We start from the raw sequence: 18,923 nt of genomic DNA on the forward strand, positions 1-18,923 counted from the left end.
GTAATCAAGGCACAGGGTCAGTGTAAAGACTCAAGGAACTCTATACACTAAGAGTTTCTCAAACTTGTTTGACCATGGAACCTGTTTACAGAGTAACACTTATTTTATTTAGGTTGCCAGGATTTCCTCAGAATATCACAGGAAATTCTCACTTACATTATCCTTTAGAATTAATAGTAGGATTAGACAATATTCTGATAATTAACTTCAAGCTACAATGATAAATTCAGAAGGTGCTGTAAACTTGTCTAGACTTCCTATCTGTTGTTTCATAACCTGTGCAATGTTAGAAGAAACATAATCTTTCAGGCAATATGTTTTATCAATCTCAAGTCTCCCTTAAAGCAGAACAAATAGCCAAAAGTTCCCACTCTAAGAATATCACTGTACTAGTGAAAAGTGATGTGTTCAAATGATGGGCCAAAACCCATCAAACTTTAAAGTAAGGTTAGCCATGGGTAGATTCAGGATCAGACGACTCACCCACCACTGAATAAGAAAGAAATAGCAATTTGAAGAGAAGCCCTACTATTTTAAGTTTGGATGTGTTCCTGGATTTCTGTGTAGTTTATTACGCCTAAACAAAGAAAATGCTCTGAACTAGTGAAAAACAATATCAGAGGTTAGTTTTAATTTCCAGATCGCCATCTTACACCTCTTCCCAGGAAAAAGAAAGGCGATTGATACACAACCTGATTACTTTCTGGAAAGGGGAAATGTTTCTGATGTTTTAAATTAGAGCATATACCCAGGAGGGCATCTGTTGGCTATTTCAACTTAAATCTCAACCAAAATATTAGTGCTTTCAGGTGATCAGGAGGATATGGGTGTATGTCAAACCCTTTGGGGATGACAAGGTCACCTGTGCCAATGCTGTGTCTATACTGCCCACAACCTGTCCATTTTATAAGCTCTCAATACGCAGACCTGAGGATCCTGTAATGAGTGTCTGTGCCCCATTCCTTCCTTCACTCAAGAACCCTTAACTGAGCACCTACGTTGTGCTAGGCTCTGACTAAGGCACTGGGACCACAGAGAGAAAAGACACAATGGTCCCTGTCTTCAAAGAACTCTCAGTCTCATAGCAGGAGGAAGAACAGAGGTGAGACCCCATCAAGAGTTATCACCATCCGCATGTTCAGCTTAAGGCAACTAACAGCAGGTGCAACTGTCAACTCAGGTAGCACAGTGCCTAGGGATGGGTGAAGAGAGTTACATTTGACAATGGTGCATCCTTCTAAGAAATGGAGCAGGCATGGAGAGAAAAACCCAGAAAGCTCAGCTGAGACTATGTCTGCCTTCATGGGCAAAACGTTTTTACCCTGTTTGGAATAAGAGCCCTTTGGTGTGAGAGATTAGTCTGATATTACCATTCTATGAAAACAAACACCATCAGAGAATAACTTTTCCCTTATACTGTGAAAGATTTAAAATACGAAACTATCAGACTGCCCCTTTACTAACAAATATGCTTTTCTTTCACCAAGAAAAAAACAAACACGAGAGTAGCAACAATGCCATAAAACATGAGAACTTGGGTTTCTCAAATCTATTTTATAAGAATGATTTTTAACAATAACCATCACCAATGAAAACAAAATAATACAAAAACAAAGACCCCACCAATCCAACTTGACAATGGAAACAACTCTACTTACAGCCAAATTATCTTCAGGGAACTTGCCGTTCATTCATTCATTCCACAGTCCTTACTGAGTGGCTTCCCTAGACTGGGACAGGCATCATGCTGCACACTGGGCTAAGGGGGCGTACTAGCAGCTCTTCCAAGAGTGGAAGTGTCACACCTGACCATGACAACGCGCAGGGAACCTACATAGGAAGGAGCCACTAATATGGCCCGTGGGAACTGCGAAAGTCCTTAAAGAGCAAGCAACATCTTAACCGGGGCTGGAAGGATAAATAGGAATTTGCTTGCCACATGAATGGGGGGACAGGGGCAGAGAATATAAGTTTATATGTGAAGGGCATTCTGGGCAGAGACATCAGCAAGGATTAAGGCATAAAAATGTAAAAGAACAAGGCCTCTTTAGAACACAAAGTAGTCAGGTATAGTCAGAGCATAAATCCACGGAGACCAACTAAGAAACAAATCATTACGGGCCTGGAATGTCATGCTGTGAAGTTTAGCTTTGTTAAGACACTAGAGCAAGGGAGTGATAAAAGTATATGTGTTTTAGGCAGATGTCTTCTGGGGTAAGGTGAGGAAAGAACTAGAAGGGAGGGCTGGACTACATTGTGAAGGGTCACACAGTTATTTCCCTCAAGGTCCTCTGCTCAAAGTAATTGGCACAGGGCAGCTATCTGACAGGAGACGAGGATGAACTTCACTGCCTAAATGAGAACAATTCCCATCTGATCTTAATTTGTCCAAACCTCTGCTGAGAACCAGGAACTGAGGAGGCAGCTGCAAAAGCCCCTTCTTACTTTACTCAAGGTACCTGTTAAGTCTCAAGTGTCAAGGTCCGCCTGAGATAAGGAAGCAGAATTGGCATCTCTCGCTCTGGTGGGTGTGAGACCCAGTGACCACGCACCATCTCGATGATAAATCACACACCATCAAGGCCCTAACTTCTCCTCCAGGACTTGCTTTGGGCAAATACTCTGCCTGCCCTCCTGCCTGAGCCTGGACTGCTTCCTTCCTCTCTAATCCCTTACCCAGATTATTTTCTTTCAACATCCAACACAAAGCCCATTGTTTGAGAAATCTGCCCTGGTTAACCTGACATTCAAATCTGAGTTCAGCTATGTGATACCGGGCAAGTAACCCAAATTCCCTGAGCCTCAATTTCCTCTATAATATGGGATACTAATACTTTTTAATAGAGTGGCTGTGAGGACTAAATGAAATAAACATAGTGCCTGACACATGGTAAATGCTTAAGAGCAGATAATAGTATAAGTTAACATATATTAACCACTCACGGCAAGTGTTTTACCTATATCAACTCATTTTGTTCTCACAACAACCCAACAAGGTAGGTATTATAAATCTTTCCATTTTACAAATGAGGAAACTAAGGCACAGAGAAGTTAAGCAATCTTCCCATAGTCACACAGCAAAGCCAGGATTTGAACACAGGCTGCCTGCCTGCAAGCTGGAGCTCTTAGGTCCTAGGCTTTGCTACTCAATGGTACCAGTCCCCACTCTGAACTTGCTACTGATCTCACTAATTATGACATATCCTGATTAAGTTAGCTTATTTTTCATGTTTATATAGCAACCCAGTCTGACTCTAAAGCACAGTGCTCTACAAACTTTAGTTGCTGTTATTATCATTACTATTATTAATTAAAGAACACCAATGGAGACAATACTTACAATCTTTTCTTGTCCACCACTCGCTTAACTCGGATGGCTCTTTGTTCTGAGTAAAGTTTACATACTCCTGTTCAGGGGAAAATACCACAGACCACTTAGAACTGCGTCTCAGGCAAAGGTATCATTAAATACAATGAGACAGGACAGTCTTCAGCTAGCAAAGCTAAATGTTGCATCCCATCTATTGTGAAATGCCACATTTGACCTTTAAGATAAAATGAAATACTTTTTAAGTAATCTTCAATGAAATCCAAAACAGCACTCCTGTGCTCCTTCACTTGCTGGGAATGTATCTCCTTGTGGGCTGTAACAGAAAAGGACAATATTCAGGGCTCTGTATTCAATTATACAGAAGAACAATTCATCATCTTCCTCACAACAGTTTCTTTATTAGAAGTATTCTTAAAAATACAGCTATAAAACAAGTCTTGTGTCAAGTGACATTACATTTTTAAAAGAGTAAGATTTATTAGGCTTTGTGAGAGCAAAAGATTAAACCTGCAGAAAAACTAGTCAAATAATTTATGGTTTATTACAGCACGTAGGGATCGCATTTGACACGGCCCTCTTCTTGAGTGCTGACCCCGTTCGTATTAACAGCGTCCAACGCTCAAGCTGACCTTCAAGTAACATGTTTAAATTAAACTCAGAGCACACACGCCCCCTCTGCCTGCCTGTTTTTCAGCTTGGAATGCTCCGTCCTCTCCCTTCAGCCATTCACATTTCCTTTAGACACCGAGTCAAACCTTCCTTCTCCAGGAAACCTTGAGTCACTGAGCCACAAGGATGCCTTTCTTCTGTGAACCATCACTTCTTCTTAGAGTCTGTGCCAGTTATTTTGCTAGGACAGCTCCGGTTTATGAGAGACTGAGTACCTACCACGTGCAGGCACCCTGTTAGTACTTTACACAACTCACTGCTAATGATCCAAACAATCCAAAAGGCAATTATAATTATGCCTGTTTTACACATGAAGAAACTAAGGCTCAGAGTCAATAAGGAGGACAAGGTCACGTGGTTTGGTACTTAATTCCTCATTTTATTAATGTTCATGTATTTTCTAGGTTATCTCAATGAACGTCCTTAAGGGTAGGGGGCATGATCTGTTTCTACCATAGGGCCGCGTAATCTGAGATTCACATGAGGAATTTAGCGGATCCATGAAATCATACACAAAATTTTGTGCATATGTATATTTTTTTCCTGGCAGGAATATCTATAGCTTTCAACAGATTCTCCAGGTTGTCCATGGAAGCTTCCCAAACGAAAGTCTGTGTCAAGCACAATAGCATCTGGCCACTTGAACTCTATGCTATGTTAATGTAATCTGTATCTGCCTAAGCAAATTAAAAAAGAATCAAGGAAGCCATCTCAGTCCCTCAGTAAGAATTAAACATCAGTGAAAGTGAGATGATAATAGTAACCCTAATGCTAGCTATTGTTCTAAGGATGCTATGAGAATTCTCATAACAACCCTAAGAAATATACCTAAGAAATATACGCTAAGAAATATCTCCATTTTATAGATGAAGAAACTGAGACCCAGGGCGATTAAGTGACTTGCCAAAGGCCATATGGCCAGAACATGGTGGAGCTGGGGTGGGTACATAAGCAGCCAAGGCTCCAGAGCCTTCCTCTTAACCACGAGAGTCTGATACTACAGTTTACTTCAATACTCTAAGTAGAGAGTTTAGAGGCCTTGCATCCTTGTCCACATGCCATCAACTGCTGCCCCTCTCAGTGCCACCCAGAACACAGGCACACATGCACACACCTCCACACACGATTCATCTTCTCTGACCCTGGCCCCTTGGTAAATTTTTGGTTCTGTCTGGAGAGGTCCTTTCCGCCTCCCTCTTCCCATCTGTTTAACTTGAATTCATGGCCTTTTCATTATTTTTAACAGCTTAGGTTAAAACACTAATCAGGAAAAAAGAATTTTAAAGTTCTGAAACCTAAATCGAAATAAGAACACAAAAGAGAGCTTTACGCGGCTGTGCCATATGCATCATGTAAGTACTTAATTGAGTCACAGCTGGCTGGCTGCATCTTTCGGGGCACGGCACCTTGTGTTCTCAGTTGCTGGATCGCTTCTGAGCAGGTCCTCATGAATGTCTGAGCATCCTGGTCTATCTGGTCTCGTTCTGTGTCCGTCATTCTCCCATATTCAGACATGACATGGCTAACAAAGAGAGAGAGAGGGACAAAATTAAAGGGCAGCAGCAAATGACCACACATGGAGTCATGGGGTGTGAAAGGAAGAACAAAGTTCCCTGTTGCAGTGACGTTTAAGCTGAGACTTGAAGGATGAGGAGGAACTGGCCAGGCTAAGAGGTGGGAGAACGCTCTAGACAGTAGAACCGACACTTACGAAGGCCGTTAGGTAGGAAAAGCTTCCTGCAGACCAAACTGGAGCAGGCCAGGCCAACGAGGGAGTGTGGCGGGCCTGGAGTGGAATCAGGGGCCGGAGCACACAGGCCTTGTTAAAGAGTGTGGGCTTTGACTTTGAGAACAGCGGGGCAGCGACTGACGGCTGTCACACAGCACACTGACAGAGTCGGAGTCCCCCAGAGGAACCCCTGGGGGCTGCATGGAGAGTGCTGCGGGGACACCATTTGTGAAGAGCTGCTTCAGGCTGGCATTTCTCCCATGTTGACAAGCGGTCTTCAAAACTCACAATGAAAGAGCTTTTAGAACCATTTCACTTCCCCTGATAATCAGTTAAAACTCTAAAGTTACTGAACAAGTAAGGGTGCCCACTTTCAGTAATGCTGCACCCTGAAGCTGCTGTAGTTATATCGCTGTGCTCATTTCTGTAAGACATGGGTGGGTGCTGCAGCATTATTATGAACAGTGATGAGGTACCCCGGACACTACAGCTGAAATTCAGAATCACAAAATGTCAAGTTAAAAGGGACCTTAGATAATCATTCCATTTCCACCCACCAGCCGCACTAGCTCCCGTTCCCATTCTCACTGAGAATAAAATATAAAGTCCTGATATTCCCAACCTCCACCTGTGACCATACTTGCTGCCTCTCGCCCCCATTCACTTCGCTCCAGTCACACTGGCCTCCTTGCTGTCCCCCAATCAGACACACAGCCTTCGGCAGCCTGGACTCTCGCCCAGCAGATGCCTGCCCTCTCTCGGCCTTCGTATCTCTGCTCACACGGCCTGATCAGAGCCAGTCCCCCGACCACCCCCTGTGCCGCACCCAGCACTCGCCCTCAGTGGTGGTCAGTGCCTATGCTGGTTATTTTTAGTTTTTATTTTTTTTAGTCTCCCTAATTCTTTTGTTTTAAATTGAAGTATAGTTGATTTATAATGTTGTGTTAGTTTGAGGTGTACAGCAGTGATTCAGTTATACAGATTCTTCAGTTATACAGATTCTTTTCCATTATAGATTACTGCAAGATGTTGAATATAGTTCCCTGTGTTGTACAGTAGTTCCTTGTTGTTTATTTTATATATAGCAGTATGTATCTGCTAATCCCCAAACTCCTAATTTATCCCTCCTTACCCCTTTCCCCTTTGGTAGCCCCTTTGTTTTCTAAGTCTGTTTCTGTTTAGTAAATAAGTTTATTTGTACCAATTTTTTAGATTCCACATGTAAGTGATATCATATGATGTTTGTCTTTCTCTGTCTGACTTACTACACTTAGTATGATAACCTCTAGGTCCATCCATGTGGCTGCAAATGGCATTATTTCATTCTAATTTATGGTTGAGTAACATTCCATTGTATATATATATATACCACATCTTCTTTATCCATTCATCTGTTGACGGGCATTTAGGTTGCTTCCATGTCTCAGCTGTTGTAAATAGTCTGTGCTGGTTATTAAGTCACTGTCTCTCAGCTTCAAAGCCGCCCTCCCACACTCTGCTTTGTGATGTGAGGGCTGCGGCTCACCAAATCACACTACTCCTCTCCGACCGTACGTTCCTTACCTGGCTTGTTTTCCTTTACAGCACTCTGAAATAGTGACTTCCATCTCCTCCCAGGAGAATGCAAGCTTCATGAAAGCAGGGACTTTGTCTCGTTCACTTCTGTTTCCCCAGTACCTAAAAATGCTGTCCCACACACAGTAGGTGTGCTAACATTAGCTGAGCACTTAGTATGCACCAGACACTATTCTCGGTGACTTACATGTATTTTATTTACTTATTAATCCTCGCAATTCATTCATTCACTCACTTGTATACTAATCCCCCATATGTCAGGCACTGTGGCGGGGCTGGGGGTTCAAAGTTAATTAAGTAAGGCTCATTTCTGATTCCCACAGAGGGTACCACACCACAGGGGAGACTGGCACAGACACGGGGGGCACAAGGAACGGCAGTGGATGGCACTGGTCTGAAAGTGGACTGTGGGACCCATGCGGGGAGTGGTCAGTTCATGCAGGGGAGGTGCTGGGCAGGTGGAGAGGAACAGTCTCCACACAGGGGACAGCGGGAGAAGAACTGCTCCAAATCCCCAGCTTGTGGGTCATGGTTGGAATGACCACATAATGTATGATCTACAACAGGACACATCTGAGAATGAAAGGGAAAACAGAAGTATACCAAGTGGTCCCTGTAAACCAAGCATCCTAGCTATGGACCTCTGGGACCCCCTGATTTATTTCAAGAAAGCACAGGTGTGGAAGGAACGATGGTAAGGTGCGGGGCCAAAGATGGCACAGAAAGTTTAGGACGTGACAGACGAGGAGATGGAGCAACTTGAGAAAGGGTTCAAACTCTGATTCTTCTGTGATGTTTTAAGAACAGCACTAGCTATATAATCGGCATTTGAAACACTCATCAAAAGTAACGAACGCTTGCCAGTGACATAGCCCCAAATTAAGTATCACCATAACAAAATTACTACTATTTGGAAAAGGTTAACCATCTGGAAAATAATTCCAAAAGATATATTCTCACAGGACATGCACACATAACTTTTTCAAACTTTGATTTTATTTCCTTTATGATGTGCAGAGGAATAATTTTATTACAGACTTCAATTTATCTAAATATTAGATTCAGTTTAAGGAGATTATGTTAGGTACAGGTTTGGATTAGTCAATTTATTTCAGGGAGAAACAAGGAAAAAACCAGAGGAGTAAGTTCATTCGCTGGTTCAGAAATTTAAAGGAATAGGCTTTTAAAAATTATCTGGTTGATTAGTATGTTAAGAAAGGGCAAGTTCAAAATTACAAAATACCATTGACATTCTGCCTATTAATTTAATATGCAATTAGATACTTCCTGAAGACAGAGAAGAAGAGAGAATAACGTAAATTATTTTAGACTCTGTTCCAAAGGTTACTGAAAAGGTCTGGACAAAAGTTAAAGACCACAATCTCATTTTTGCTATAAATATTAAATATGAGCGAGTGTAGTACCTTGCCCATAGTATATGCCCAATATACATTATGAAATGAAACTGTTAATGTCTGAGCTACAGACATGAACAAAATATAGACCCTGCTCTCAATAAACTATATCACAATAGGTAATATCCACAGGCTTATGTACACAACTATACATCATAAACAAAGGTTAATAGCCATATACCACTTTCCATGCATTAACACTAACACTAATTCACTGTTCTAAGCACTTCACGTATATTTACCCACTTAATTATCAAAATTCTATGAGGTGGGTACTATTATAATTCCCATTTTACGCATGATGCAACTGAGGCACAGAGAGGTTAAGTAACTTGCCAAGGTCACACAGCTAGGAATTAGCAGAGTTTGGATTTGAACCAAGGCATCCTGGCTCCATACTCTTAACCACTGCTCAAGGCACTTCTTGAGTCATAAAAGGTAGAAGAGTTCAGAATAGGGGATGCTTATTCCCTATTAGCTAATCAGAAGGAAGGTGATCTATGAACTAAATCTTGAAAGGCAGGATGTAGCCGTGGGAGACAAGAGCAGACGCTCTGAGCAATAGAACGGAATTGGGAGAGAGGGAGCCTGTCTGGAGAACAGTCAGTGGTTCAGTTTGGCTGGAGCACAGGCTAGGTAGAAGCGATGAGTTCTTGGTGGGCCTCCAGTATGACTTGAGGAGTTTTATTCTGTAGCCAATGGAAAGGCAGAGCTTGAAGAAGATAAATGTTGGCAATTCCACATTAGCTGGAAGAGAGGAGGAAGCTCAGGTGATGGGTTATGGAAGTCAGAAAGAATCCTGCCTTATTCATCTTTATATCCCTAGCACAGGTAGGTGCTAGTAAATTTCTGTCGAACTGAAGACAGGAGCAATGGTAGAGTGTGGGTGGCAAGACCGAAAAGAGGTGATGGATCTGAGATGTAAAAATCGTCAGGAACAGAGTAGACGTTGGAGGCAAAGCATCAGCAGACCCTGAGATCTGGGGCCTGGGTAAGCAAGAGACAGTAGTAGAAACAAAGAGCACAGAAGGAAGAGGAGAAAGAACTGGAAATATGAAAGAAAGAAGCTGCTACTAACACCTGTCCTTATAATGCAACTCAAAAGGACAGAAGTAATGCTCTTGAGACTAGATGTTCCATGATTGATACTTTGTTTTCAAAAATGAAACCAGGGCAAATGGTCTTCTAAACACTTTGTGATAAAATCTAGAGAAACTAAAGTTCTGAAGTTCTATAATTTACGAAGGAGAAAGGGAAAAGTCACTGTGACATACAGCACAGTGGCCACAAAGCTGACACAGGGCTGAGGTTACTGACGTTCACCTGATAAAGAGAACAGAACACTGGTGCAGTCCACAAACTAATAACAGACTGCTTTCACACGATGGACACTCAAAAAATATTTGATTGCCTGGATTTTGTTTAATTGATCTGACTCTTTCCATCCTAAACTTCCGAGGGCTATAGGAAGAGTCTGGCTCCTGGAAGAATGCCAGGAGTGGGAAGCACTGAGAGAAGGGCCATTTGGAGTTAAGAGTCCGGAGACCGGCGCTGTACAGAGAACGGAGAGTTACTAGCTCACCAGCGGCTGAGTTTAGGATCAAGTGGGAATCAGACAGAGATCAAAATATTGGCTTTATATGATTACTAACCACACATGGCCCCCTAATGGTGCCTGGCAATTATGCGGTATGTCCTCACTGTGTCTGCTTTCCCACTCTCCCAGGTGCCTGTTTCCTATCTTCTCCTCACAGCTCAAACCTCCAACACCTCCGTCCCCATCTGCAGCATCAGTAATAACTGTGCTTCCTGGTTTCTGGGCGCTCCTCCAAGCTCTCCCCACCTTGCTTCCCATGGGCCGGCACACTGCCTTCTCCCCAGCTACTAAGGATGAGGTGTCCATCTCCTAGCTCTGCCCCTCCACCTGGGCACCAGGTTGGCCCCAGTGATTCTCCTTTCTCTCTCGTGCACCATCAACCGTAAAAGAATTACTGCGTAGACACGGTGCTTAGGCAGTGTCTGGCACACAGCGAACACTACACGTGTTAGTTCCCAATAAAATCAATGTTCCCCGTCTACTGGATCTTTCCTAGCCACATACAAACATGCTGTTATTTCTCCCAACTTAAAAAACAAAAGAAAATCTCTCAAATCCACGTCTCCTACCAGTTATGGTCCAATTTCCCCGCTTTTTTCAGTAAAACTCTGAGACGCTTACAACCCCGTCTCCATCTTCCTGACTATTCTCTCTCGACCCCATCCAAAGGGCCTTTTGCCCTCACCCCCCCCGACTGTGGTCCTCACTCCCCAAGGTCACCGCTGGGTCATCCCTCCCCTGAGTTACTTGCCACAGATTGGATGGAGCTAATGGCTCCCCTCCCCCTGATTTGTTTTCTCCTCTGTCTTCCCTGATAACACTCTCTCCCGTTTCCCTCCTATCTCCCCGCCTGCTCGTTTTCAGGCTTTTGGTTGATACCTTTTACCCTCAGTCCCTCAATCTCTCCACTGTCTACGCTGCTCCCTTGGTGAGTTCAGCTAGGCTCATGGCTTTTTTTTTTTGTCAGCGTAGATACCAGTTCTACAGTGACAAGTCCAAATTTATGTCTTCAGCTTGAACCTCTCCTTGAACTTGAGACACGTATATCTAACTGCTGGCTCAACATCTCTATTCAGATGTTTAATCTGTGTGGCAAATATGCCCCAAACTGAGCTCCTGCCCGCTCTCTTCAAACATGCTCCCCCACCTGGGTTGCTGGCAATTCCATTCCTTCTAGCTGCTCAGGCCCCAAACCTGGAGTCATCCTTGCACCTCTTTCTCTCTCCCAGCTCACAGCTAATCCATTAACAAGTCTCGTTGGCTCTACGTTCAAAATAGTTCCAGAATGTGACCTCGTCGCCACATCCACATCCTCTGGGCCATGCCATCGGCATCCCTCACCTGGACCGTGACCGTAGCCTCCCCCAGCTGGTCTGCTGCTTCTGTCGTGTCCCTCCACAGATTATTCTAACACACTAGCCTTACCGATCCTGTTAGAAAGTTAGTCAGAGCCCATCGGCGCTCTGTACAGACCTTCTAGTGCTTCCCCCCTAAGAGTAAAAGCCAAGGTCCTTACAGGGGCTACACGAGCCGTAAGACAGCTCACGAGATCTGGCTGCTGCCCTCTCTGAGCTCATCTTCAACGCCCCCCACACTCCCCAGTCCCTCCTGCTCCAGCCACCCTGGCCTCCCTGCTGCTCCTTGAACCCTCCAGACATACTCCTGCATTAGGTAGGACCTTACACTTGCTGCCGTCTTCTCCTTCTGGAATGTCCTTTCCCTGGATGAGATCTATATAAACTGACTGCTTACTTCTTTTAGGTGTTTACTCAATGTCCCCCCCCATCTTAATAAGTCCTTCCCTAAGCTACCTTTATAAACTTGTACCCTCCCTGACAATTTCTATTTTCCCTTCTCCCCTCCCCCTAAAAGCATTTATCCTGCTCTAACACTATTATGTTTTACTCATTTATTTTCTTTCTTGTCTATCTTCCTCTCCAAAATATAAGTTCCATAAAGGCAGGGACATTTGTCTGTCTGTTCATTACTGCATCCCATCATCACAAGCAATACCTAGGATTTAGTAGGCTGATAAATCAATATCTCAATAGTCAAATACTTTCTGAATGACCTCACTTAATGCATGAGGCCGACCTGAAGAGGCCTGACACACAGCTACACAACTGTGCTCCTTAATAGGTCCCTCCCGGATTTATTTCACTCCCACCCCAAGACCTGCAGGCACCCCCCTTCCAGAGCCTTCCCTGGAAAAGTGGAGGCACAGAGGGGCAGGGAATGTGTCCATCCTGATGACAGGCACCCAAGAGAAGAGGGAAGAGTAAGCCTGAGGCTCTTCCCAGGGCCAACCAGGAGGCCAGTCTCCTCTCCTCCCTCAGTGCGGCACCTTCCCACGACCCAACCCCAGGGTCCACATTTTCGGGGGTGGGGGGGTCGTTGGAAGGAGAGAAGTAAGCCCATGGGTTCCTGGGGAATGGATGGTCCTCCCCTCAGCAGAACCTGAAAAGCAACAGAGACCTATTTCCCTCTCCCAACCCTCCCCAATACTTTGTTTTCTTAACTGGTTTGGCTTAACATGGTAACCCTGACAGAATGTACTCTACCTGAGGCAGAAGACCCAAGAGAGAGGGGGAGGGGCTGGGCAAGCATGCTCCACCCTCCTCCCAACTCCCCAGTCAGGTCAAGGCGGCGGAGTGAGAGCAGTGAGCAGAGGGGCGGCGAGTCCTGTGCCGCCCCTAACAGAAACCATCTCCTAGAAACCATCTCCGCGGAAACGGAGGCTAACGGGGTCAGGAACAAATAAATAAGACAGGTACCCACTTCCAAGTGGCTATGCACCCCGTGCTCGGAGCAGACCGATAAATGACTAATTCCAAGAACATCAGATTAACATCCTCCTACTCTATTTTGACTTAATGGAAACTCAGCTCAGTGAAATTGAAAAGGTCTAAAGGTTAATTTGATAAAACTGATTACTCAATTAAAAGGTGATGTTCCTTTAGGAGACATTATATATTAACCTTTTAAACTGGAAATTGACAGTATGGTTATTCTATTAGTAACAACAACAAAAACCAAGAAAGTTTCTCCCCCAGGTGGTATCGTTTTGTTGCCAGGATATTAAGGAAAAGGTACATCTACCAGAAGTGGAGGAATTAGTTTTAATTAAAATCATTCAAGAGGTCCAGCCAGAGGCTATCTAGGTTGCATGCTGTTCTGCTCTAGTAAAATGTCATTATTTTAAAAAAATTAAATGGGTCAATAAAGTCTGAGCTCTACATTGTGGAAAAGATTACAGCTTCCTAACTATGCCAAGCTAACATAGCCTTATGGGTCTGAAGGCAATGTTTCTCTCAATTCCATGATCACACTCCATCCAAAATCTTCTCAGGAACAGGCCAAGGGCAGCACATTGCATCGGGAGGCAGAGCAGTAAAAAAAGAAAGGCTTTAAACAGTCTACCACCTTTGGGAGGGAGAGCTTGATGGGAGAAGATAAGGATGGCCTTTCTCCATCTGGAGAGAATGTAGGGCATGGAGGGGAATGCTTATTCCCTGGTCCTCGTGTTTCTACATGAATCCACTCCTCTAGCGTGACACCTAACCTCAGCCTCCTCCCTCCTGCCCCTCCCTTGGGGGCAGGGACTTCTCTGATTGGCAGCCTGGCAGAAGGACCTGGGCATGGGCGTGAACACGCATGGAGCCACGGCTCCTCTCTCTCCTCTCCTCTGGGATCCGCCTGCCCTCTCTCTCATATGCTATCAGGGGCCTCTGTGCTCTCTGTGCTCCGGGGCTGTGACCGTTCAGTGGCACCAATGGCTGAGTGCGTCTAATTCAGGAGCCTTCAGCAAGGTCACCCGCCTGCAGACCTAACCTCTGCCGCCACCCTAGGTTTCACTAGTGATCAAGCTGAGAACACGTCCATCTCTGTCATGTCGACTTGACTCTGGCATCCTCTCTCTCTCTTTCTCTCCGTCCCTCCCACCTCTGGCAGGAAATTAGAGGTGCTTTCTTTATCAACTGACCACTGCCCCACCTTCATCACAGGTCAAATGGGATTCCAATTCAGGTACCATTCACCAAGGGACTTCTACGTGCCAGGAACTCTCACACATCTCATTTAATCCTCACAAGAACATTATCCACACTTTATTTAAAACCAAACAAAAAAAGCAAGCACAAAGATGTGAAGTGAGCTGTATACACTTACATGATTAATATGTGGCAGAACTGGGACTAGAACCTAGGTGTGATTGACCCTCAAAGTCCCTGACCTTTCAAAGGGACCAAAACAGGGGCAGGAGTGAAACTCAGACTGCACTGGCTGGCCATGAACTGCAACTGGGAAAAGGAATTCAAGACTGAGTTTCTATAATGGGGTAATGACTGGTCAAGACTAAGAAAGCCTCAGGAGCTCTAGTTCTGCTGACGCTGCAGCCACACAACCAGTAAGTGGCAGGGTGAGACGGGCTCCAGGGACCCTGGTCCTCCGCCCCAGAGTGTGCTGCCATGGTAGCCGGGAAAGGGGGAGGCCGAGGCCAGCTGCCCACTGTCCTGAGCAGCATGACGACTCGGAGTAAGTCCACACCTGCTCTGGAAACACTGACACAGTGCGTGGAGCTGAGCTGTGCTGTTCAAGGAGAAATGCCTTAATCCCACCATTATAATCAAAAGTTTAAAACTATTGCAAAGTTACAGAATAGCAGCCTTATAATCTTTTTATAAATCCATTGTTTTTTTAAAAAAAATTTATTTATTTTATTTATTTATTTTTGGCCGCGTTGGGTCTTCGTTGCTGCGCGCGGACTTTCTCTGGTTGTGGCGAGCGGGGGCTACTCTTCGTCGCGGTACGCGTGCTGCTCACTGCGGTGGCTTCTCTTGCTGCGGAGCACGGGCTCTAGGTGCGCGGGCTTCAGTAGTTGTGGCACGTGGGCTCAGTAGCTGTGGCTCACAGGCTCTAGAGCGCAGGCTCAGTAGTTGTGGCGCACGGGCTTAGTTGCTCCACGGCATGTGGGATCTTCCCAGACCAGGGCTCGAACCCGTGTCCTCTGCATTGGCAGGCGGATTCTTAACCACTGCGCCACCAGGGAAGTCCCCTCATTGCTTTTTTCTTTGTGCACTGCATTTCAATTGTACTGTCTTGTTTGAATCTCCTAACTAGTGGCAAGTGATCATCACTCTCATTATTTAGAGCAGGGCTCCTTAAACCTTTTCTGAAAAGGGCCACAGAGTATACATATTAGACTTTGAGGGCCATATAGCCTGTCACAGCCACTCAGCTCTGTTGTCGTGGTGTAAAAGCTGCCATCCATAACATGCAAATGAATGGGCGTGGCGCTGTTCCAATAAGCTTTATTTATAGACACAAAAATTTAATTTCATATAATTTTCTTATGTGGTAAAATATTATTATAATTATTATTATTTTTAAAAACTGGTTTTATTTCTTATGTATTACACGTATACTGTTAGGAGGGACAGTGTATTTAATTAACTAGGGAAGAGGAGGTGGGGCACTGGCCCAGCATCTTCCCTTAATTTCATCTTCTTTTTTTTTTTTAATATTTCTTTCTTCTTTATTTTGGTTGCACCAAGTCTTAGTTGCGGCGGGCGGGCTCCTTAGTTGCGGCATGCACGTGGGATCTAGTTCCCTGACCAGGGATCGACCCCGGGCTCCCTGCATTGGGAGCGAGGAGTCTTAACCAGAGCCACCAGGGAAGTCCCTATTGTTATTATTTTCCCCCCAGCCATTTAAAAATATAAGAACTATTCTCAGCTCACAGGCTGTACAAAAATAGGCAGTAGACTGGACTTGGCCTACAGGTTGTGGTCTGCTGACCCCTGGTTTAGAGGAAGACACTGCATTTTACAGATTAAGTGACTTTCTCAGGTTTGCACGGCTAATAAGGGGACAGGGTGGCCTGAACTAAACCAACCTCTAAAGCATTCACCTGGCTGGATGCCTTTTCAAGGCAAATAATGGGAGTTAATAATGGATTTCCATGAGAGATCTCTACAACCACTTATTTAACCTAAGTTGTAAAGTACTAAAGAAAGGAGCTGGAACTGATAGGCTTATACCGGTTTTATTAAGCTTTCCAAAATGACTGTCGCTTCCATTTTTATGCACTATAAAATTAGCATCTGATGTACATACACCTTTAGAAATAAAATTTACACTGCCATCTAGTGGTGACCAACTATTTTAACTGAGAACTTTAAAGTAAGGTTTTCTTGGTACTAAGCATTAGAATAATTTAGTATATTCCAAAATTATGCAAATGAAATACACTTAAAAGTATAAAGTAGACAAAGTGGTAGAGATTATTTAAAATTCACCTGGGGCATAATTATTTTCTCTGTTAAAGAATTTATATGAAACATTTTCATTTTTGCATATATTGACAAAGTTTTTAAAAAAATCAGATTTGTTCTGTATTTTCTAACTGTGATAGGAAGGCTTCTGAAGGGCAAAATCCCTTGTTTTATAATGATGAAATCCTAAAAAGATGCTTCTAATGATGTCACTTCGTATGTCTAATCCAACTTTTCCATTAATTTAGGTAATACACTTGAAGCTGACTCCTATGGTAGAAACGCCACACTAAAGCCAGGTGCAAATGTAGGTCAGGGAAGAGCAGGAGGCATGATATCTGCACTGCGGTGTTCCTGTGTCTACTGAGAGCTGGAGTCTATTCCAGAAGCCATTTTGGAAGGCTCGATCAAAATGCTTTTTCTTTTTCAAAATCAACCTAACCAAAAGTTTCTTCACTAGAGGCAAGAGCTCTTGTCTTTCCAAATGGCATTTTTACATGACTTGCATTATCTCTTCATTTGCTCAGCAATATGCAATCAGTGAGAAACTGCCCCATTTCTCTCTGCATGTTTCACAACATATATGGCACACACAGAGCTACAGACACATGGGAACATCAGAATAGGGGACATTGCTATGAGGATATGGTGACTTTGAGGACATGGGGTATGGCTGAGCTTACCTTGGCTGGGGGGAGCCCCTTTTTGCTCTGCAGATATTCTTCCACTGCCAAACTGACCTTCCCCATTACAACCCTAAGTTAGTAAAAAGTGAGGACAAAAAGCTCAAAAGGAATATAGGTATGGAAAAGAACAGTCACTAAAATCATGGTAAAAAATAGACACTTACCTATAAGCATTAATATAATCTTTCCTGTGTTCCAGAAGAAAATCTCTCAGTTTGCCAATGTGCGAAATCTATAATGAAAAGAAAGCAAACGATTTATATGGATAAATATGTTACACTCATATGCAACAAATTTTAAATTAGTAGAGAATGGAATGCAGGTAGTAAAAAGATTTTGAAGCTACAAACTGGATATCTCTGGTTTTAGACTCCTGTATAATCACTGACTTGTTGGGTGGCTTTGGGAAAGTCACCCACATTCCTGGGTCTTGGTCTCTTACCGATGGTTCCTTCTTCCTGTAACTGCTGTGATCTGTGACATAACGAAGAGATGATTTCTAAGGAACTTTGAGATTCAATGAGATAGTGCATGTCTAGTAACTACACAGCATGTGCTCAATAAAGGCCAATTCCCTTCCTTATGTGTCTTATATCCAAAATTTTATAGACAAATATTCCTTCTTCCAAGTGTTCTAGGGGATGGATTCTAAGGCTGGAGCTATCAAGTGTATAAATAGGGCCCATGCAGAGCAGCAGAATTAAAGAAAAGATGCAGGAGCGACAATTTATCCCTACACAGCAAATCTCCATTTTCCCTACTTCCACGGATGAACAAAATAGACACAAAAGTACAGAGGACGGAATTTGTGATGGCTCATTTCTAGTACTAAAGCCATGTGTCAGGTAATGTGTGTGGAATGAGGGATTAAGAAACAAACAAAATAAAAAGAGGTAGGAAGAAACCTAGGATCATGGTCAACATGGACAAAAGTGTTTCCAGAAGGAGAGAATGATTAACTAAGTTGGTGGCCTGCCCTGTCCTTTGACCACAGCTCACACTAGTTTCCTCCTAATGTCCTTTGTACTTATTCCAAACATACGTAGCCACAGCCTTGAAGGATGTGCTGAACTTTCATCTTTTTCATGAAAGTTTTTCTGTCAAGGCCAACTCAGGCTAATTTTCGCTTTGCTCTGAACTTAAAAGCACTTCTGCATCCCACCCACTGGGCACTCAGCTACACACAGCCACGTCCTCTGGCTTCACTTTTGCATGCACACCTCTTTCTTGGGGGTTAGGAACCACGCAAGGAGGGGCTGCACAGCTTCCTGCATGGCTCTAAGCACAACATGAAGCCCAGAAGGTGTCAGTCAGCATTTGTGGAATGAGTAAATGTTTAAATGCAAAAATAGTATTTACCACTAAGGAAACATTCAGCATTTGTCTGGAGACAGGTCAGTAAGGGTTCAGTTAAATTTCTCACAGAGTCTAGACTAAAAACAAATATGGTTCAGAAAAGCACCCTTAGGCATCGTAAGAGCATGAATCGAAGAAAAACTGAACTATGGCCATAATATTCATTTATTTACCAGATTACAGACAACAACTGAGACAGCCAGAGTCTGTCCAGCATCCCTGGCTCCGTGAGGAACTCCCCCACACACGACCTCGTTCTTTCCCAGCCGCCCATTGTGGACACTGACGTCACC

At 43.8% G+C, this 18,923-nt stretch overlaps 1 protein-coding gene across 4 annotated transcripts in view; it reads right to left on the reverse strand.

Moving 5' to 3' along the window:
- The window catches only part of STX18 (syntaxin 18), a 121,009-nt gene that overhangs the window by 36,208 nt on the left and 65,878 nt on the right, over nucleotides 1-18,923 (reverse strand). For 3 of the 4 annotated variants that reach the window (XM_036852525.1, XM_036852527.1, XM_036852526.1), the window contains exons 2-5: nucleotides 17,439-17,506; nucleotides 5,407-5,522; nucleotides 3,567-3,644; nucleotides 3,341-3,407 (exon numbers count right to left, since the gene is read on the reverse strand). In XM_036852525.1, the coding sequence (XP_036708420.1) occupies nucleotides 3,341-3,407; nucleotides 3,567-3,644; nucleotides 5,407-5,522; nucleotides 17,439-17,506 (329 nt within the window). Of the gene's footprint in view, nucleotides 1-3,340; nucleotides 3,408-3,566; nucleotides 3,645-5,406; nucleotides 5,523-17,271; nucleotides 17,345-17,438; nucleotides 17,507-18,923 lie in introns of all 4 variants that reach the window. The other variant, XM_036852528.1, reaches the window with a different exon arrangement.

This window comes from Balaenoptera musculus, chromosome 5, assembly GCF_009873245.2.
Source record: "Balaenoptera musculus isolate JJ_BM4_2016_0621 chromosome 5, mBalMus1.pri.v3, whole genome shotgun sequence".
Taxonomy (NCBI): domain Eukaryota; kingdom Metazoa; phylum Chordata; class Mammalia; order Artiodactyla; family Balaenopteridae; genus Balaenoptera; species Balaenoptera musculus.